General features: G+C 41.4%; 1 protein-coding gene across 10 annotated transcripts in view; it reads right to left on the bottom strand.

Moving 5' to 3' along the window:
* Positions 1–5,037: 5,037 nt before the first annotated feature.
* Positions 5,038–22,105, bottom strand: part of Golga4 (golgin A4) — a 94,259-nt gene continuing 77,191 nt past the window's right edge. For 7 of the 10 annotated variants that reach the window (XM_036194016.1, XM_036194017.1, XM_036194020.1 and 4 more), the window contains 8 exons: positions 21,591–21,701; positions 19,533–19,553; positions 19,258–19,326; positions 18,309–18,384; positions 15,934–16,037; positions 11,539–11,625; positions 9,363–9,423; positions 5,038–6,164 (listed from right to left, as the gene is read on the bottom strand). In XM_036194016.1, coding sequence (XP_036049909.1) covers positions 9,394–9,423; positions 11,539–11,625; positions 15,934–16,037; positions 18,309–18,384; positions 19,258–19,326; positions 19,533–19,553; positions 21,591–21,701 — 498 coding nt within the window. In that variant the 3' untranslated portion in view covers positions 5,038–6,164; positions 9,363–9,393. Of the gene's footprint in view, positions 6,165–9,362; positions 9,424–11,538; positions 11,626–12,231; positions 12,294–15,933; positions 16,038–18,308; positions 18,385–19,257; positions 19,327–19,532; positions 19,554–21,590; positions 21,702–22,105 lie in introns of those variants that run through there. The other 3 variants (XM_036194018.1, XM_036194024.1, XR_004945482.1) reach the window with 2 other exon arrangements.

The raw sequence follows: 22,105 nt of genomic DNA, 5'->3' as shown, positions 1-22,105 counted from the left end.
ACAAGCCACAGCTACCTTACCTCGCCAGTTCCTCAGCTGGTCTTATTTCCTCAGACTGGAAGCCTGAGTCCTCATCCAGAAAGGATCTCAGCTGAACTGTGCTGCTCCAAAGCCTTAAAGCTTAACCAGCCAAATGCTGAACCAGGCAAATGCTTCTAGTTTCTGGTCTTCACGCCTTATATATCTTTCTACTTTCTGCTGTCACTCCCTGGGATTAAAGGCTGGATTTCTGGGATTAAAGGCATGTGTCTCCATGCTGGCTGTATCCTTGAACACACAGAAATTTGCCTAGCTCTGCCTCCCAGGTGCTGGAATTAAAGGTGCGCACCACCACCACCCGACTTCTGCTATGGCTTGCTCTGACCCATTTTCTAGTCACCATTTCTGGCTCTGTCCTAGTGGCTGTCTGTTCTCTGACCCCAGATAAATTTATTAGGGTGCACAATATTGTGGGAAACACAATACCACCACATTTCCCCTGTATTGTCTAAAATTTTAAAAAAGGTTATAACTAATACAAGAAAAATCATATTCAATAAGTATATACAATATACACAGTCAAGAATTACATTAATGATGTCTAGTCCATTAACTAAAAAGGCACTGATTCAGAATGTCCACTTAAGTATCAGTTTTGGAACGCTAGGGGCCTGTGCTAGACAAATGTGGCACAAAGAGATCTGAAGTGTATCCACTTTGGCAGCACAGGCTACTGGCTGTGTAAGCCTGTCGACCGGAGTCCATCTCCAGGACCACATGAAAGTGGATGGAGGGAAATGACTCCAAAGTTGTGCTGTGATCTCTGTACATGAGCCATGGCATGCACCCTGACTCATTATCATACTGCATGAACACACATAAAGTAACATTAAAAAACTGTCTTTAAAAGACTAACATATATACCTCATAAAATAAAAACCAATGTTCTCATCCTGTAATTTTGAAATCCTGAATTCAATTTCTAACAGTAACCAGTAACAAGTTCACTCTCTAAGATTCACATGCAACTACATAAAAAAAAAAAAAAAGTAACCATGCCAGGCGGTGGTGGCGCATGCCTTTAATCCCAGCACTCGGGAGGCAGAGCCAGGTGGATCTCTGTGAGTTCGAGGCCAGCCTGGGCTTACCATGTGAGTCCCAGGAAAGGTACAAAGCTACACAGAGACCTGACTCGAAAAACCAAAAAAAAAAAAAAAAAAAAAGTAACCACAAATTATAGTGATTGCAAGTAAAAGTTGTGCCGAAGTACTAACCAAATGGCTTCTAACACCTTTCAACATTAATGCTAATGTCTTGGCAGATGTTTTTGCATACCACAATCACACTCTCTTGGGGACAGCTGGGCTTGAGAGCTAGGTAGGTCTGGACTGAACCCTGAGGTGACAGCTTCTTCTTTGTGGTCTGCAGCTGACCTGCAGCCATTATACACTTTTGTAAGACAAAGTATCCCAGCTTACACCACCTGTGGTGTCACTATGTCCTGTAACTACCACTGAGAAAAGTCTGGCATCCCCCAACAGTTGGTGAAAGTTCTCACCTGGAACCAAGGTGCTGGCATGGAGCACAACCAAATGCTCAGCTTCCCACTGGACGAAGCAAGCTGAGACCATGCTACTGGGAGTCACTGAAGAACGCAAGCAACCCTGCAGATTAACTGTTATTCCTTTCCATGCTTAAAGCCAGCTTGACTGCTTTCCTGGGAGCTGGGAAACTATACCCTAGAACCAATACCCGCTTGAAAGAATTTTTTTGCCAGGCAATGGTGGTGCGCAAGAATTTAATCCCAGCACTCAGGAGGCAGAGCCAGGTGGATCTCTGTGAGTTTGAGGCCAGCCTGGTCTACAGAGCAAGATCCATGACAAGCACCAAAACTACACAGAGAAATCCTGTCTCAAAAAACAAAAACAAAAACAAAAAAAAAGAATTTTTTAAGATTCATTTATTTTTTGTGTATGAATGTTTTGTCTTGCATGTGTGTATGTGTATCATATGTGTATACCTGGTATCCATGGAGGTCAGAAGAGGGTGTCAGATCCCCTGGAACTAGTTACAGATGGTTGAGAGCCACTAAGTAGGAGCTGGGAACTGAACCCATGTCTTCTGCTGAGCTAGCTCTCCACCTTCTGATACCTGTTTTGCAAGATATGACAACACAGGTGCACCCTGAGCTCACAAAGCCTGGGCTACAAGCACAAGACTTGCACAAGATTAAGCCTGTGGGGAGATATTGATGGCACTGCAACACTCCAAGACTGTTAATAAAGTTAGCCTTGAATCGGGGGTGGAGTCAACAACTAACTGACCAGAATTAGCCATAGAGATTTTGGAGGACACATATGATACAATAGAGAGGCACGGGAAAGAGTAGGGAGGGGCTTAGAAAGATTTGCTGGGCCTTCTGATCTGGGAAGCATGGAGAGGGTCAGCTGGTGGTTCTCCACTGCTTTCTTGATCTATCAGGGTTATACTGGATTTATATGTCTCCTGAGGTATTTTTTTTTTTGTTTTGTTTTGTTTTTTGAGACAGGGTTTCTCTGTGTAGCTTTGGAGGCTGTCCTGGAATTCACTCTGTAGCCCAGGCTGGCCTCGAACTCACAGAGATTCGCCTGTCTCTGCCTCCTGAGTGCTGGGACTAAAGGCATGCATCACCAATGCCAGACTTTGAGTTTTTATTAGATAAACACTTCATAAGCCAGCCAAAATCCCAGCATGGATGGGGGCGGGGTGAAGTTCCACCTCAAACTGGGGTGCTGCTACTGGCAGTTGATGGCTGGGAAAGGGATGTGGCTGGCTACCCATGTTCCAGAAGATGGTCCCATATCCATGCACATGCAAGCAGCACTAAACGGACTCAGTGGGTACTAAATTTAGTAATTTTAAAAAGAGGAGCACATGATGCTGGGAGGTGAAACATCCAATGCATTTATGCACATATGAACATTAAATATTTAATAAAAAATAAAGTTTTATCGAAACATACTATGTTCAATCATTTAAGAATTATCTGTGAGGCTGGAGAGATGGCTCAGAGGTTAAGAGTACTGGCTGTTCTTCCACAATTCCTGAGTTCAAGTCTTGGCAACCACATGGTGGCTCACAACCATCTATAATGAGATCTGCTGCCCTCTTCTGACGTGCAAACATACATGCAAATATAAATAAATAAACCTTTAAAAAAATTATCTGTGGTTGCTTCTGACTACAACGAAAAGTTATGAAGTTACAATACAAAAGCACATGTGCGGGAGGATGTGGGAGTATATAGCAGGTGACAAGTAGTTTTTAAAAGGTTGACCCACCCAATGGGGAACCCCACCTGGCAAGGCCATGGAGTCACTGACTGTAATTGACCAGTTGTTTCTGTCTGTAACTTTCTCATGGGCCACCACTTACCTCCCTAAAAAGAACAACTGTGGGGTTCTTTCCACAGTCCATTGGTAGTGTGTTTTACATCTTTGGGCACACATACTGATGTGGATGGTCAGGAAGATGATTTCTGCTTAAGCTGTATAATTCTAATACCACTAGAATATTTTTCTTTACTGACACAGGAAAGTAACAGTATTCTTAGTCACAAAGACAGCTAAATTTAGATTTCAGAACAAATTCAAAACAGACTAGCTGCCCCTGCAGAGAATACACAACATAAGTTCCAGGTGTTTATTGCTGAATCAAGGTCAGAACTGAAGCAACTTTGGTAGCCAAAACCCCCTGCAGTAATTCTCTTTCTGCACATACCCCAACCACTCAAGGTTCAGCCAACTACTGTTATTGTTAAATCCTGAATTTCAATGCCATTCTCTGTCTGGGAAAGAGCTGTGTGCATGGCCAAGCATTCATTATTCACTGGCTGGTCAGCGTGACCTTCCTAGTCTGAGAAAAACTGTGTGACTTATGGGTCAGACCCTGAAAATGTAACAGATTTTGGCCGTGAGAGGAGGAGAAGGAGAGAGTGTGTGAGTGTGTGTGTGTGTGTGTGTGTGTGTGAGTGGGTGTGCCGAGGGAGCTGAGGAGGAAGGATGAGTAGCTAGACAGGAGAGAGAGCAAGAGAGATTTTCAGAAAGAGATTCTGAGATGTTTGTCTGTGTAAAGACCTGGGCAGAGGTGAAAGTGTGTGTGTGTGTGTGTGTGTGTGTGTGTGTGTGTGTGTGTGTGTGTGTGTGTGTAAGCCAGAGGTTACTCCTGGTTGTCATGGGAAATTACAGTGGCCTATGGGTTTTGCTCATATAAGCCCTGCCTACACACATCTCGAGGCCACACAGATGGGAAGTTTCCAGATGGTGGTCCTGACCAAATCCCATCTAGGTCAATATTTAATATTTTAATAAAAGCTTGATCTTTTATATTGGGCATCTCCATGAACAGGTCACAGAGAAACGACAAGAAGTTGCACTAGGCACAGAAGAGGCCATCATTTCGACCCTGGAAAGAAGCATGAAAAAGATAAGTCATATTACTTATTACAGAACCCTTCAATGGGACACAACTGTGCCAATTAAATAAGCGGTGGCGGGGGGGGGGGGGGGGGGGGAAGGGAGGATATTCCTGTCTTCTCTCTAAAGAACAATGAGCAGGCAGCTGTAGGGTGTGGTGGCCCCATTCCCTCCTCCACAGAGCTTGCGCTCTTCATCCTAGTGCAAGAACCCCCAGCAAAGCTACAAACGGGCTGCATAACTGAGGTTCAACATTAGGCAGAATCTCTACAGACCTAAGAGTCTGAGTACCAAGTCCCCAGAATATGAAGGGTGTGTGGACCCTTCTTAGCAGTTCCCACAGCTTGGTGCCCAGAGCCTTCTCTCTCATTACACTTAAGAAGAATCAGTGACCTACAGAGCCTACAGAGCCTCCTGTAACACACCAGAGGGGGTGTCCATGTCTCCTTTCTCATTGCCCATGTTAATGCCAGACACACACACAAACCTTTCCTAATGTTCCCTGACAAGCTCTCCTGATAGTATCTCTACATTCATTTCAGCTGAAACATAGATGTTTAACTAGCTTAAAGTGATTTCAACCTCAGAAGAAGCACGAGAAATATTATATAGGAAATAAACTTTATTTATCTGATCCTCTGAGATAATATGGCCAACAGTCACAAATCTGCATTCAATAGGATTATGTATTCACTATTTACAATTTACAGTAGTATTTTTTCCTCTGAAAAATAATATAAGTATAAAAGCTAGGTAAACATGAGGTGCTGCCATTTAGGACTTATCATAGCTTAAAGAATTAGGCTTTAGCAAATATCCAAAAATCAATATGGGAAACAGTCAGTTAAATTCTCTAATTTATCGGAAAAAAATCCACTAAATTTCACCTCAAAATATATTGCACAAGTCTTCTGAAGAAAGAGAAATCACCCTAAAATAAATAAGGAAGACAGGCAGTTCTTTAAAAAGAGAGGAAAGAACAGAAGAAAGGGACACCGAGTGGCCAGGCCAGTCAGAAATGCTTCTAAACCACAGAAAACTTCCCACAAGAAAACCGATGAAAAAGAACAAAACTATCACCATTCTCCATCAAGAACATCTGCTTCAAGAGCAGTGCATCTGTGGGCCAGGTAAGACCCATCTCCATGACAACACATCTGCTTCAAGAGCAGTGCATCTGTGGGCCAGGTAAGACCCATCTCCATGACAACACATCTGCTTCAAGAGCAGTGCATCTGTGGGCCAGGTAAGACCCATCTCCATGACAACACATCTGCTTCAAGAGCAGTGCATCTGTGGGCCAGGTAAGACCCATCTCCATGACAACACATCTGCTTCAAGAGCAGTGCATCTGTGGACCAGGGTAAGACCCGTCTCCATGACAACACATCTGCTTCAAGAGCAGTGCATCTGTGGGCCAGGTAAGACCCATCTCCATGACAACACATCTGCTTCAAGAGCAGTGCATCTGTGGGCCAGGTAAGACCCATCTCCATGACAACACATCTGCTTCAAGAGCAGTGCATCTGTGGACCAGGGTAAGACCAGTCTCCATGACAACACATCTGCTTCAAGAGCAGTGCATCTGTGGGCCAGGTAAGACCCGTCTCCAGGATAAAACGGCCATAACGACAGGCCTTTCTTCACAAACAGGAAGCACGGACAGTTGCCAGGCAGCAGTTGCCCAACCTCACTCTCCCCATGTCTTCAAGATGAAGTTCGGAGCCATGACTGAAAAACAGAAAGGAAATTGAGGTGAAATAAGAAAAACAAACAAGCTTTTATAGCCAACTTTTTGTGAGAATTATTCTATTTTTTCAAGGTAAAATAAATGAATACTTTAGGGATGACATTAAAAAGTAAAAACATTTCAAATATTGATTTCTAATGGAGTCTTCTGGAAACTACTGTTAAGAGTAGTTTATACTGATTGAGCCATCCCAGCAAACAGTATTTAGGTGTAGACTTTGAAGCTGAGACCCTGACAATGAATCCAGTGCTACGGAGCCCCAGGAAAGCTGCCCAGAGCACCGCCTGCACTGTGTGGAGGGCCGCAGAGACAGAGCTCTTCAAACTGTGCCTCAGGGAAGGAGGTGGTCCCACTTTCCCTACATCCTGCAATTCTCTCAGCATGATATGCATGGCAGAAAGAAAAGACACATGGCCTTGTCGTGTAAAAGCTTCACCTAAAGATCTTAAAAAATGCTGAGACACAAACCCAGAGTCTTCCTAAGAGTCTCCTAGATTAAAATGCTACATGCTAGTACTCAGATTGAGTATGCTGTTTAAAACATTAGAGAAATAAATTTTCAAGTAAGGTTAAGTCGTAGAGACAAAGTGGCATTCACATTCAGTGGAGGGAAGTGTTAAGGTGTTCTGAGTGTCTATTTATAATGCTACCTCAACAGTCATGCTGGCCCGAGAACCTAAAGGAGAGAGGTGAAAATCCTGCTAAGGTTACTCCTTTTCAATTATTACTTTGAAACCTTGGCACAAACACCTCTCGGAAACGAAATGCAATTCAACAAAGTGGCACAACAGAATGCCATGAAAGCAAAAAGACCAAGACCTCCAGTTTAAAAGAGACTCAGAAAACACAGCTACTTGATGCAATGGATGCTCTGTGTGGCCTGGAGTCAAATTAATCATTTATGAGAGAGCTCATTCAAAAAATGGAAAAGTTGAATATTATGCATAATATCAGATAATATTAGTATTATCTTAGCATTAAATTTATAGGAGTGTGGTAATCATACTGTGTAATGTTAAAAATACCTCTGCTCACTTGTGTCTGTACTGTCAAATGTTTGTAAGCATGATGTTTACAGTAAACTGCCAACATTACAAAAGGAGAAATAAATATATGGAGGAACCAAGAGTGAGAACTGGGAGAAATTCCACAAAATGTTCGAAACTGGAAAGTAATGGCAGACTTGGGTATTCACTCAATTATTTTTGCAAAGCTTAGGTCTGAAATGTTTCAACCTAAAAGTTGACTGGACAAGCAATCACTTAGCAGAAATGCTGAGACAGGCATTTCCAGGGTGAGAGAGCAGCATCTGCAGCACCCTGTGAGTGACACACTACTAGGTGACTTACCAGGTAGATCTCACACCACAGCCAGTCAAGTCCATAAACTTATTGTTTTTACTAAAAGATCCCAGCATGGATTTTAGTTTCTGAAGTAACAAGTTACTTTCAAATGTCCACGAGATCATCTGTAATCTTGTCTCCTCGTCCCGCTTTCCTCAGTGTCTGGTTAATGCTGGAGCCATCTTTGCCCTCAACAGGAGCCACAGGTCATGCTCACTGAGACTTCCACTTGACAGGCTTTAGAAGACTCCCTTTGAAGACTGTCTCTCAAAGACTGTATGGCTAGATCTACTCTATTTAAATCTAATCTCTGACATCAGAATAGAGGCCACTCAGCAAAATAAGGAACATTCCAGCCTAGGCTACACAGAGAAACCCTGTCTAAAAAACAAAAACAAAAAACAAAACAGAGGTCATTACTGGTCAATGCTTGACCTGCCTACTGCCAGGAGACAGGCAGGACAGTCTTCACTGGCTTCCCTGCCTGTCCCGCTCCCAGCAGCACTAACACTTGCTTCCGAAGCCTCACTTATGGTAAAGTGCTGTCAAAGGGACTTTTGGAGGACTGTGGGAAGGCCAAGACCTGCCCTTCTGAGCAGGAGTGCCTCTGCCTGGTAGAAGACAGTATCTGCCCTTGCCATATTTCTGTCTGCCTCTGAAGGTGATCCCACAAGCTGTCCCCCATGCTTTTACAGCCACCTAATAAAACCACGTTCTGCACTGCCAGCCGCTGTAATGGAGACAAGAACGAGACAGCTCCGAATAACCATGCAAGCAAATTAAATGATAAACTATGAAATCAAAAGGAAACTCAGTGCAGGCAGTTCAAACAACAAACAACAAAAGACAAAACCTTTAAAAAAACAGTGGGGCTGGAGACATTCTCCACAGTTTAAAAGTACTGGCTGCTCTTGTAGAGGACCCACACTGCATTCACAACCACCTTGTAACTCCAATTCCAGGGGATCAAATGCCCTCTTCCGGCCTCTGTGGTACACATGCATGTAGCCAAACATACAGACACATAACAATAAAAATAAATATTTTTTAAATAAAATGCACGTTTTAAAAACCTTCTTTAAAAGATATGTCTCAGCCTTTATACCCTTCATCCTTCTACATTTGTTCATGGCTGAAACAAACCATCATCAAGTATACGCAGGTCTTAGTCACTGTGATTCAATTTGTAAAAAAAAAAGTTTGAGGTGTATGTGTACCTGAAATGTTTAAGGCAATATTAAATGAAGCTAATGACATGCATATTGTGTAAGGCTGAGAACCTTTAAATGCAGAAAATAGTAAATCATGGGAAACATTTTAGATATTATGTTTCATTGTAATAAAATGTTCTTCAGAAGCAGCCATTATTTGATTAAACTAGGCTGCCTAGGAACATCTACGGAACACATGTGCTATCTTGCATCAAGCTGTGTGATCCTAGGTGCAATTAAACTGTTTATTTTAATCAACCTTATTAGTTTTCATTTTTTTCAAACTATCATTCTAATTAGGCTTTGTAGTAATGTAAGGTTCTGAATGTGTGAAATACATCTCTCCATTTGAATTTGAAACATAGTACACACTGTATTTCATCATTTCACATCTAGAAATAATTTTTCACTCCTTTACCATAATCTAGTAATTTTAAATGCCATTCTTGGTGGCTGTTAGTCTACATGTATTAGTCTATTTAACAGAATCAACAGAAAGCAATTATATTAACCCAATGTCATAATCATGTTCATTAAAAAGAAAATAATCCCAGCAAAATGGTCAATCGCATGCAATACCCGTGATTTCTGTCCCAAAGATACAGACATGTGACTCTCCACTCACCACACGCTCACTAAGCACAGACTCAGGGTTATCAGAAGATGCCACTGCGAGGTGAAGGAAACTACAAAGCCAAGAGGAAAAGCTTATTGGGTTAGTTTTCAGACCACCAGTACCTAGTTATATAGGTATACGAAGTGGATGGAATTACAGACAGTACTTAAGGTTTTTTTCAAACAGAGGGTCATCAGGCAAAGCATAAGGACTATGCAATACTTCCCCCATCCTAAATTTTTACTTTCAATTTCATTTAAAAGTTTAAATGCTGAAGATGCACTTCACGCGAAGGGTGTATTTAACTGCCAGCTAAATGAGAGAGAATTATGAAGTGTTTTTTTTTCATAATTACAGTATAAATTAAAATTTGATTTACATAATTTCAGTTCACCCTCACAAACTTTTGGAAGTCTCCCACTTTGTGGCCCACAATGGCCTTGAACTAGAGATTCTTCTGCTTCATCCTCCTTAGTGCCGGGGTTCTTGGCAGGTTCCCCCACTTGCCACACTACTAACAGAGATGATTGATCTTGGCATGGGGCAAACAGTCTGGATGTTGAAGATTATGAAAGATTTTTCTACGTAATTTTTCTGAATTGTTTGCAACATTTAAAAAAGTGATCTGATAGAGTCTTAGTTTAACAATGACAGTTAAAATTACTCTCTCAGTTAAACACACATTTACATATGCATTAGTTGTCATTATGTGTCTTATTTGAATTTGTTTTCCAACTCCACCTGGCATGCTTGGATGACTAAAATGCTATAAAGATGGTTTATTAATTTGGGAGATTTAAAAGGTTCTGACTCAAATGGAAGGGAGTGAGTCCAACAATACTAGAATGATCAAGGTCAAGGACTGATCCAGAATAAACATAAGGCTGAGGATGGGGCTCAGTGGGGCAGGGCTCCAGCACGCATGGGGCTCCAGCTGTGAGTCTCTACAAAGCACAGAGCAAGCAGGCAACATGGAGGATGAGTGTGGGCCAAGCACAAGCGAGTGAGTGAGGAAGACGACAAACCCTCCGAGACAAGGAAAGGAAATGCTCTGCTTAGTGCAGTCATTAGGGGAACAGACACAGAGATTTACATCTTCTGGAGCACTACAGTGAGAAAAATGTGCTTTTAGGAAAACCTAAAAAGAGGCTTCTCTATAACAAAAGAATTTCTTGGTTCCAATTTCAACCAACTGCATTATACTTTATTAATAAAATTCCCTTAAAGATAGAGGTAATCATCCTGAGTCACTCTATAAATATCAACAATCTCTTCAGACTCACCAAGAAAAAAAAAAAAAAAAAAAAAGGAGGGCAAATCAGTTTGATTAATTTTCAACTTATATATTAGGATCTCCCCCACTTCAGACCCATAAATTACTTTCTATTTCCTACCCATGTTTATCATTTGAATGATCTAGGGAGCCTATTTTCATTCACATGTGATTGGATGGAAGTTACCACTTACCCCTAAAATTAAAGATTCTAAGTTCTTCAAAGCTCCCGAGTTCCCCTATTCTCTAACAACTAAAGCAGCAGCTAGCTGCAGACTGAATTCATTCCATAAGTGAAGTGTGAAGAGACGTGAGTCTTTGTTTAACGCCTAGGCAGGTCAGTCTCAGCAGCAAGGGGAAATTAACATCCGCTTCATCCCTTTCTAGAATGAATACTGCTTTACTCAAGGACAAAGAATCTAATATTTTCCCTTAGATATGCTTAACTATTTTTTTGGTCTGCCTTGAGAGTTTTTTTGTTTTTGGTATTGCTCACTATCTACCTTTATCTCTTGAGCCATCTTATTGGTCCAAAAGATGATTAAATTCTTTAGAATCAATGCACATGAAAATACTTTAAAATAGAAGAAAGAACACCGTGATGTTTAGAAGCTGTGCTCTGTGAAGCAAAAGGACAAACTCTTCTCCATCCTTCTCATCATCAGCTCAAGCTCTGGGAACTCCACCTCGCACATCTAACATCAAATGTCCATGCTACCGAGAAAGACCACTCTCTCCCTTGAGTGTCCCTATTACATACATCTGGCTTAAACTTTCTTCATGCCCATTCACTGCCACTTTTTAAGTTGTAGTACAAAAGACATTCAAAACATTTAAATTTCTTTTATACGAATGAGGCAGAACATAAACTGCAAGAAAGCTGCCTCTCTACACCTTCCTTCTGGAACTTACCATCAGCCGGGCATCTTCTTTTTCCAAAATTTTCTGAGCCTGATCATCAGGGAATTTCAAGACAGTGGTTATAACTTTCGCCATGGTCTAGAAGTGACAGGAAAGAGGTCATTAGTAGACACAAGGCAATGAAGTCTCACACCGTCTGACATGTTCTGCTGAGGGATTCTTTAGTGCTCTCAATGGAAGCCACGAACAAAGAAGTATGATGTGAAGGTTATCAGTCAAGGAAGTACTAGTATTTCAACTCAAGAGGGCTCCTTACGAGGTCTGCATTTGAATTACTTTGATGCATTTCCAATAGCATGAAGCTGTACAAGGATCTAGCTCTTGGTCCTTCGTCTCATTAAGATGAAACTTCATTACGAATTCATCTGAAAAGGCCTCATATTTGCAGTAACCTACAGTGATGCATTGCCAAACATATGCTCTAAATAACAAAGATTAGAAGCTCCCACCCAGGGTTCAGCTCTAACTAAATCACATCATATATCTCATAAACATGGGCTACTGCATGGACATGAACATGCTTAGTAGTTACTTTTCAAGACATGCAGCACACATTGGCCTAATAGGAATTACATCTTAAAGGAACACAATGTTTTGTTTGGTAGAACACATGATGAATCAAAACATTACACATGGAGGTTTGCAAAACAAGATCATAAACTGTGCAGATCAGAATAAATATACCGTAAGTCAGACTGTCACCCATAAGCTCCTGGAAAATTCTCCTCAAAGGCTGAAACTCCCTACTGTGTATCAAGATGAGATGTCGTGAGAGAGACAGAGAGGAAAGAAGACGTCACTTATGATGTAAGAAGGATAAGGAGATCAGTGTTTACATCAAGTCAGGTGGTACATTCTCCTGGGGATTCCTACAGTGCATGGTAGAGCATCCCAGAAAAGGGAACCAGTGCTCATTGCTATGTGTGCCTGTGTGTATGGTGGCAGCAGGGGGTTCTGGGGAAAGTTGTGGGAAAAAAATCAGCATACTATTATCAACCAAACTTCTGGAACTTTATTCATATTACTAGAAAAAGTTCAATTATTAACTGAAAGGAAAGAAACTAACATTTTAAAACTATTACCTGTAGAGCCGAGGCAAGGCATTATACATTCCTAATAACTTACTTCACTTAACAGATCAATCGACAGTGTTTCTGGATGGAAACCCCACAAACCATGACTTTACTTTCATATATCTTTCTTGTTTTTCTTTGCCATTTTAAAAGCTTTAAAAAAAATCTAAAATGCTAGTTAAAACAGTCACATTCTTGGAGGATTCCAAAGGCATTTGACAACACCTCTCACTTAATACTAGACAGGGCACAAACTAGTGTGCTAAACTTGAGTATAGAGGTCAATTATATGTGTCATGAACTGGCTAAAAGAAATAAGAAGTAGTAACTATTTCAGTGTTTTCTTTTTGTTAACAGAGAGGCAACTTCCTGTGTCCCATTTATAAAGATTTTTACCTCCAGGTACCAAAAATCTAAAATTCATAGTAATATGGAACATTTCCTTAATTTCAGTATCACACAAGCTACCAAAGTACAATTCACTCTGAAACCACACACTTGCATGTGGAAACATGCTTATAAAGATATAACTGTGATCTGTGACTAGTTGTCTCTTCACACTCTAGGCAACACTAAATGGAAAATCCACCCCTAAATTCATCAGTGACCCAGAATCTATAGCTGACAATCAATAAAGCCGCCACTTGCTAGAAAAACTTTTATGGAGAAGCACAGGTACTTGCTATACCTTGGAAAGAAATCAGGCTGTCTACTCTCCAAACCACATCCTCAGGCCCTGAGAAGTAAGGAAAAGTTCAAATAAGCCACCTGATTTATAAGCAAGCTCTTTAGCTGTTTCCTCAGGGAATGCCTCTTCAATGAAGCTTACAGAGGAAAAAGGAAGGCCAACAAGATTTCAGTATCACGACAGTGGAGGACCAAAACCCGTGAGGAGAAAGCAGGCCGAGTAGCTCCATGTACTATACGAGTGTTCTTCAGGCACTCCCTCCTAAAGAATGCTGTAGTCAAAGAAGGTGAAGAGAATGGTAGGATGATACACCACCCAGTCCTCCGCAGGCTGGCTCAGTCTAAAATATAACCTGCTCTCCAATTTGAGTTCTTGGTTAATCTATAGAAATGAAGCAAATCAGCCAAAGATGTTTCTAAAACCAGCCTCATTCTTGTTGGTAATGTTCGGGGCCATCTCCTCTGTGATACATACACATAAAATTTTGAAAATATTTCAGACCATCTAGCCTTCAAGACTGTCTGGTCCTAGTTGGGAACAACTGCACCTCACAGATACAATGTTCAGCTGGACCAGACAACTTGCGACTCAAGGAACTCACACATCATTTTCTTGGGCCTTCTCTCTGAGCTGCTGCCCATCCTGAATGAGTGCTGAGCTTCCTGATCAAAACCTAACCCTCTCCCTGTTTAAAGCCTGGTATACCTGGAAGCCACACAAGGGAAGCTCTTACCATCCTTAACTGCATTCCGCTCCACAGTGTGGTTAACTGAGAACTAAGCACTGTTCAATTCCAGAGTCAGGAATGGTGTCAGCTTCCACGTCCATGTATGAATAAATGAACAGGAGATTAAAACTACCAGCTTCAAGGTTTCCATGTAAAATGTGATGGAAGAATTATAGGCTGTTCATTGTCATTAGTCAGAAAATCACAACAAATGCAGACAAGGGCAGATGAAGACCGTGAGCCTCTGAGGCTGCTGGAGAACGCTCTCCACTGCCTTTCACACTGTAACCTCAAGTGAGCAACAGGTTCAGAAAACACAAGGTGACATCTGGCTTGGGTTCTGTCTCTTTTCCAAGGTTTAAACTTAGAAACTACATTTCACAAGCACTGCAATCCCCAGGAGCAACAGGCAGCGGTAGCCAGCGTGGTAGATGAAGGAAGGCTGCAGGCTGTGAGCCCCAGCACTTGCCCCCAGCTGTAGAGTCCCAAGTGTCTGGAGTCCTGAGAGGAGTCTCAATGCTCAGCCTCCTACCTACTGCTCATGCACGTAATGTTAGCCATCTCCCAAGCTGCCGAGCTCAGGCTGCTGCTTTAGCTCCGCAAGAGTGCAGTAAGGGAAGCAGGTGTTGGTCAGTGTCACTTTAAGACAAGAGAAAAACTAGTGAAAGTCCTGAAGGAAAAAGGACCCTGGACCACCACGAACTAGTGCAACCTCTCTGTGACATGTGCTCAAGATCACATTACTTCAACATAATTCTTATTTGGAAGGATTTGGTAGCCAGACATTGTGGTACATGTCTATAATCCCAGCTCCTGGAAGGCAAAGCAGGTTACAAGGCAAGACCACACTTCAAAAACCAAGTAACAAAATTAAACCTGCTTGATATAAACAAAACATAATTTTTCAAACACTAAGGACTCAAATGACCTCTGAGCGGCTCCTGGCACTTCTTTGCATCTCCAGCCCACAAACCTGCAGTGCTGGTTAAGGTCCTTGTCTATGCCCTTGCTCTGTTTTGGTTCCACGTATGTTTTCCAGATCACTGTCTGAATCGGCCTAGCATCTCTATGACTCAGCACATAGCCACACAGCAAAATATTGACGATTTCCAAGGACAAAAATTTCATCATGCCATTCTCAGTCATGACACAGACACTTGAGTCTACAAGTGTCAAAACCAGAAATTGACTACAATGAAAACTTTCATTGATAAAAAGCTCATGAAATTCCCTAACAACATTCAATTCCATTCAAGATATATTTACCAAATGTCTAACATAAGGTTTTAAACAAACAACAAACAAACTGTAGAGGACACAAATAAAGCAAGACTCTGTATCAAGGGTCTTAGGTAGGAGCTACATTCCAGAAAACAAATTGACTTATTCCTACTCGCACAGTGTGGTAGTTTAAACATGATCAATATCCCACACATGCAGAAAGGACTTCTAACAGACTAAATTGTCTCTGATGTTCCTTAGCTGTCGCTGTCATGGTTATGGCATGGCAATTCACAGTGCTATCTACAGGGTAGTAAAACCTCCTTAAAATGGAGTCTCTTCTCCTACTTTTAAGATTTGAAGTCAGTCTCTCTCTCTCTCTCTCTCTCTCTCTCTCTCTCTCTCTCTCTCATACACACACACACACACACACACACACACACACACACACACCAAAACAAAACAAAAAACTAGCCACTTTTTAAAAATAACTTATTGTTTATGAAATTTTCATTGTAGTAGTATTTAGTAACAACCAATAGTATTTTTTAAGTTGGTATTTAATAAATAGAACAAGACTGCCAGTCAGTTCATTTTTATGAATACTGTCTGCGCATAACAATCTAATGAGTGTGTTAAAAGGAGTCTCACACCAAGTCACCAGGCAGGATCCATACCTTGGTCTCACGACCCATCATATATTCAAACAACACTTTTCTCAAATATTCAAACTCAGTAGGTTCTCCAAACAGTGAGACATCAGTGTGGTACAAATTGCCACCTGTCAAGAAAGACAAAATCAAAATTACAAAAGCAAACCCAGATGACCGTCACTCAAAAATAGACACACTAGGACACAAGAAGGGAACAGAAAGAGACATTGTGTGGAAAACGTAGTACAGCGTTTCTATCGCTGTACTACGTTTTCCACACATTCACAATGAACATTCCCAGCTGCTTGATAGAGTAGAAATAAGAACAGTTACAAAATTTTTATTTCCTGTATCCTCCTCTTAAGATCACATGGCCAGTGTAAAGGCTCCTTAGTACTGGCATCTCTGCTAAACTGCATGTGGACAACGGCAGATATCCCAGCAACTAACATCATCATCCTCACTTTAGCAACCACTCAGATCTCAGACATTTTTAGTTTCTTTTTAAGTATTCCAATACCAGTTCAAAGCAAATTTTAAAAATGTTTTGAAACACAAGATAAATAACAAAGCTGAAAGTGTGCAAAGTATCAGTGTCATAGCGGTTTTCAAATATTTTTATGTGAGCTGTGTGCAGTGGCACAAGCCTGAAATCCCGGCTACTTGGGGGCTCAAGGAGACTATCAAGTATATGAAGGGAGAAAGCAGAGAGGGGGCTAAGAAAGAGTAGTAATAAATAGTAATGCATAAATAATAATTTATTATTACTTTCTTAGGGATATGATAAATGTATATTATATGCATACATGGAAATGTCCTGAGAGCACATTAATTTGCATAATTAACATATGCTAATAAAAATAAGGCAAATAAGCAGGAAATTCAACATCTTATAAAAAAGAAAATGACAACCTAACTTTAGAAGACATGGAAATATAAGGCACTCTACAAAGGAAGAAATGCACACAGCCAGAACTCAGGAAGAACAAATAATATGATCTAATCATGCTCAACCTATTACTAAGAACAGAAACAAAAGTAAAATCCTGACAACATTATATCAAATGTAAATCAGCTAAGCATTGAAGGACTATGGTACACATTAGCAGGAGAGAGGCCACAGTGGGCCGAAAAATTTCACATCCTATGATGTGTCAATTCTATTCTTAGTTCTGTGTTCTATAGAAAATCTTTCACATGTAGACTATAGGAAACATGTACAAATATGTACCAAACTAATGGAATTAAAATATACAACCAAGATGACTCTCAAACTTATACTAAACAAAAGAAACAGATTACATAAATTCCCCCAGCTAAAGCAAATCTAAATAAAATGTCCCTGGAAACTTCACACATGGATGTTACATGAGAGGGCAGAAGAATGAGTAACACAGTGTCAGAAGGGTTCAGCATCACAAAGGTGCTGACTATATTATCACAGAAGTACCACAGGAGCTCACATGGAACAGGAAATGCATTATTTCTCCCCATAGGAATGATGGGGATCATTCAAATCTTAAAAGCAGCAGCATGGAGAAGATCAGTGAGCATGTCCATCAGACTTTTTGGATTCTTGTAATCATTTAAATGTGCTGACATACGCAATGTGTACAAAACAATATTTGACACTAGAATTTAGTATTATGTATGTAAGATATGCAGCTACGTGACACTACAGGAAACAAAGCAAGCCAGACGCAGAATGACAAGTCCTATAGGATCTGACTCACATATGAAATCTATACAAGCTAGATTCAAAGAACAGGTAAGATGGTAGTTACCATCAGCTAAGAGATCAGGTGAAGTGGAGGTTCATTGTTCAAAGGAGACAACATTTCAGCGTCATGGTAGAAACACATTCAAGACAGCCGTTGTAGTGGGGCGATGATATAGTATATTACTGGAAACCAGCAGGACTAGATTTAGAGTGCTGTCACTGTGTACTGGTGTGAATGAAAATGCCCTGCACAGGCTTATACATTTGAATGTTTGGTTCCTAGTTGGTGGAACTATTTTGAGAAAAAGTAGACGTGGCCTTGCTGGATGGAGGTGGTGTGTCACTGGGAAGAGAGCTTTGAAGTTTCAAAAACCAGGCCAAGCTCAGTGTCTGTCTCTCTGCCTGCTGCCTGTAGATAAGAATCTAATTTCTCAGCTGCTGCTCCAGCACCAATCCTGCCTGTCTGCCTGCTACCATGCTCCCAGACATGATGGTCACGGACACTAACCCTCTAAAACTAGAAGCAAAGTCCCAATTCAACATTGTCTTTAATAAGCTGCTTTGCTCACAGTGGCTCTGCACAGCAGAGCAGTAATGAAGACGCATCACAACAAAAGGTTACATAAGTGAGGGAATGTGTAGCAGAGGCACACAGGTGGCATGGCGGAAGTCAGCTCACCTTTGTAAGGTGTCCCCACAGTTGTCGCACACACAGTCTTTTCATATCTTTTCAAACGGTCTTCTAAATTATGGATCTAAAAATAATATTCAAACCATACCATAAAATTAATATGAAAATCCCATGTAAGGAAAAGAATAGCTATACAAGAAGTACTAGATTCTCTTTAATGCTGAAGGAACATTACATACAGATAAAATGGGAAAAAAACATTTCTTCGGCAGAAACTAAAAGCATATTCAATGAAAGAAAAATACATAAATTTTATTAAAATAAAAACCTTTTTATATTGAAAGATTACATAAAAAATGTGAAGACAAGTTATAAATGGGAAGAAATATTTGCAAATCATATACCTGATAAGGACTTTGTATCCAGAATACATAGTAAGTCCTTACACCTCAGAGAATACAACCCCAGAACAACCACAGGACATTAGTAAATACTACATCACTCCAAAGAAGAGAGATGCAAAGGGTCAAAAAGTTGATGAAAAGATGGTTGATACCATTAATCATTAGAAAAATGTAAACTACACCACAGTGAAACCACTTCCTACCTTCTCAGGCGGCTATAATAAAAAATCTGGTTGATAAGGGTGTGACAATGGAGTCCTTATAAACCACTGATGTGCACAGAGCAGAAGCTATGGAAAGCAGAGTGGCAGTTTCTCAAGAAGTTTTAGCACAGAAAGCAATCCCGCTCCGTCCTATACAGATACCTAAAAGAACGGCAGACGTTCAAGCCCAGAGTGGTACTCAAGTTCAAGCATGGGCACTCCGTTAGTCCCAGCACTCAGGCAGGAGGATCTTTGTGCCAGCCTGGTCTACAGAGTGAGTTCTAGGACAGCCAGGGCTACTACACACAAAGCAACTATGAAAGCATGAAGTCATGTGTCTTACTGGCCGAGACCCAAGCCCACAGCACCAGAAGCTTCGCTCCTCCATACCTGCTCTCTCAGCTCCTGCTCCTTTAACGTGGCCTCGCTGATCACAGTGGTCTTCTGGGCTAGCTGTGTCTGAAAGAACAGACGCCAGACTGGAATGAGTGTGCTTCATCAATCCAGGACATGTTTCTGGACTGCTTGCAAAAAACTTCCTTTATAGAAACAGGATCTTTATGTTTAACTTGTTAAAATAAGGAGGGAGTCGGGGTGGGGGTGGGGGTGAGAATGTTCCTAAAATGTACTAACTTCAGTAAACATCAGTGAAGAACTAATCTTACCTGTAGATCCATAATTGTTACCTGGAGATGGAAAAGAAACACAAAAACAAAAGAATGTAAACAATAAAACTGACAAGAAGAAGAGACAATAAATCAGCACTATGAAATGACAACACAGTACAAAGCCAGCTTCCCCATCTTAAGAGAGTGAACAGGTTTGAAATAAAGCAATTTCAAGCCTTTCTTTCTTAACCTGGTCTATTTTTGTTATAGTAATGCCCACATGCAAACATCCATAAACAGAGGAGGGGCTGGAAGGCTGTGACTGCTCTTGGATTCTTTATCCTTCAGGGTTAAGGGACACAGACTATGTTCATGTATCACTCAGGTTAGAGCTTTCAAAGTCCTTTAGGACATTTCTAAGCACAACCCCTAAGGCTCATGCTGGGCTCTGATTACAAGTTATTGATCATGGAGCTCAGCACAGGTACACGTGACTGAGGACCATCTAGAGTCCAGAAGGAAAACTACATCAGTGTGATGCCAGTTATTTGGGAGGCTGAGGTGGGAGGACTTCTTGAGCAGAACGTTCAAACTAGCTTGGGAAACGGGCCAGGACTACCATCTCAAGTGAAAAACAAAATCAAAACATTTAGAGGCACGGAAGCATGCTCAAGGAGAATTAAGAGACTACAAAGGAACAAATCTGTTTGTAGTTATTATTTTCTCCTTTCTTTTGCAACAAGAGCACTAATATCAATTTCACAATGCTCTATGGTAGTCAGGATGCAGCACTGATACTCTGAAGCTAGGGGAAGCTCATGTTAGTAAAATACATGTTTTTATAGAAATAATGTTTAATAGCAAGGATGCCCACAGCCATGACCACACGCTAAATAGACAGAACTGTATTAATGGCTGTCCTTAAAGAGAAGGACCTTTCTGCTTGCTCAGTGCTCACACAGCTGTATCTAGTAAGGAGTGATGCTCGGCAAAGCCTTTTTAGAAAGGCTTCATCTCAGAAGTCCGGTAAGGAGACCCTTATAACTGTTGTTATCAGGTACTAGTAATCTATACTAAATCTTCTCAAAGGTAGAGTCACAGACGTTGTCTGTCCATTTTCCCAAGAGCCCCATGACAACACTGTGAAAAAAAGAACATCCTAGAAAAGGGATAACTGTCAGAAAGAAACATTTCAGTGTCAGGCTTCTCAAACTAGGACCCTCGTGCTTTGTGGGTAACTGCTGGGGGATACAGCAGGACAAGCAGCCAAGGAACATCAATTTTAATTAGAGACTGGGATTATTTAAAAAAACAAAACAAAACAAAAAACAAAGACACAGTCCGCCTCCGTCACATTAGTCTTCTCATTGGATCTGCATCTGGTCTGGTAGCCAAGGGAACATGAACCAGCACAGACTTACTGACAAACCATCATGGTCCTGCACTACAACTAAGGACACATTATAAAGTAGAAGGCGGATTAAATGCACCCAAAGGCTAGAGCCAGGTGACTGCTGCTGGGGTGGGGTCACTGTCTTCAGTAGTATAACCACTGACAGGTCACCCATGCTTCAGTGGGCAGCTTCACACCCACACCCACGCCACCACGGTTGAAGGTTAAACTCCGGGAGTCACAAAACAAAACAGTGACATCAAGTGGGAGGGGACTTGTTAGAGGGAAGAGAGGGCTTGTCAGAGTAGGAAGAGGACAGGGAGGGTGAGAGTGACAGAAATATATGATGTGCATGTATGCGACTGTCAGAGAGTAAATAAAACAGAAAAAAAAAAAAAAAAAGAGCAGACATTTTTTAAAAAGGCTCAGTCTTCTCTGCTATAGTCTGTGGAAAGCCCAGGAAGCTCTGACAAACAGGAAATTCAGGCTTTGAGTGTGGGAGCCTGGATTTAAATTCCACTACAACAGTTAACACGAGAGCTGGACATTCTGTTAAGCTCTTTGGGTTTTAGTTGTTTGTACTGACTGAAAAAAAAAAAAGGCCACCATCCTTACAGGGCTTCTCAGGATTAAATGAGGTGAAAGCATGTCAACGGGGGAGCCAGACTGTGGAAATGGTGGTGTTCTCAAGAACTATAAGAAGAAACTCGAAGTGCTCTCACATTGTCCTCCGCGCTCTCCTCCTGGTCTTGCCTGTGTTCATATCTCTTCTGTAGCTCCTCAAGCTGAGTCTGTAGGTCATTCACCTTTGTAGTCATTTCTTCTTCACGGGCCTTTAGAATGGAAATAGCAGTGTGGTGATGACATGACAGCCATGCTGAGGAGAAGCACTGTAGAACACTCAACAAGTTGGTGAGCCACACTGCAGAGCTGTCTGTCCTGTCTCTGCTCCCCTAGCCACCTTTCTGACCCAAGTTAATCCCATGCCAGTGCTGCTCACTCTTCCCAGGATGCCATGGCTCCTGTGAACATGCCCCTGCCCATCACCTCAGGTCATCGAGTTGCTGCGGTCCTCTCACCCTGGGTTCATGAGGTCTCCAGCTTTCAGGTTTGGTTGTTTCTACAGTGAGTGTCTCAGGTATCAGGAGATAAAGCAACATTCATACACACTGACAACTGGCTGAGCACAGGCAGCCATGAAATGCTTTGGTCTCCTTTTCTTTACCAACTATGGAGG

The sequence above is a fragment of the Onychomys torridus genome, chromosome 7, assembly GCF_903995425.1.
Source record: "Onychomys torridus chromosome 7, mOncTor1.1, whole genome shotgun sequence".
NCBI classification, from domain to species: domain Eukaryota; kingdom Metazoa; phylum Chordata; class Mammalia; order Rodentia; family Cricetidae; genus Onychomys; species Onychomys torridus.
Note: the sequence above shows the minus strand (reverse complement) of the source record. Positions and strands in the feature narration are given on the sequence as shown.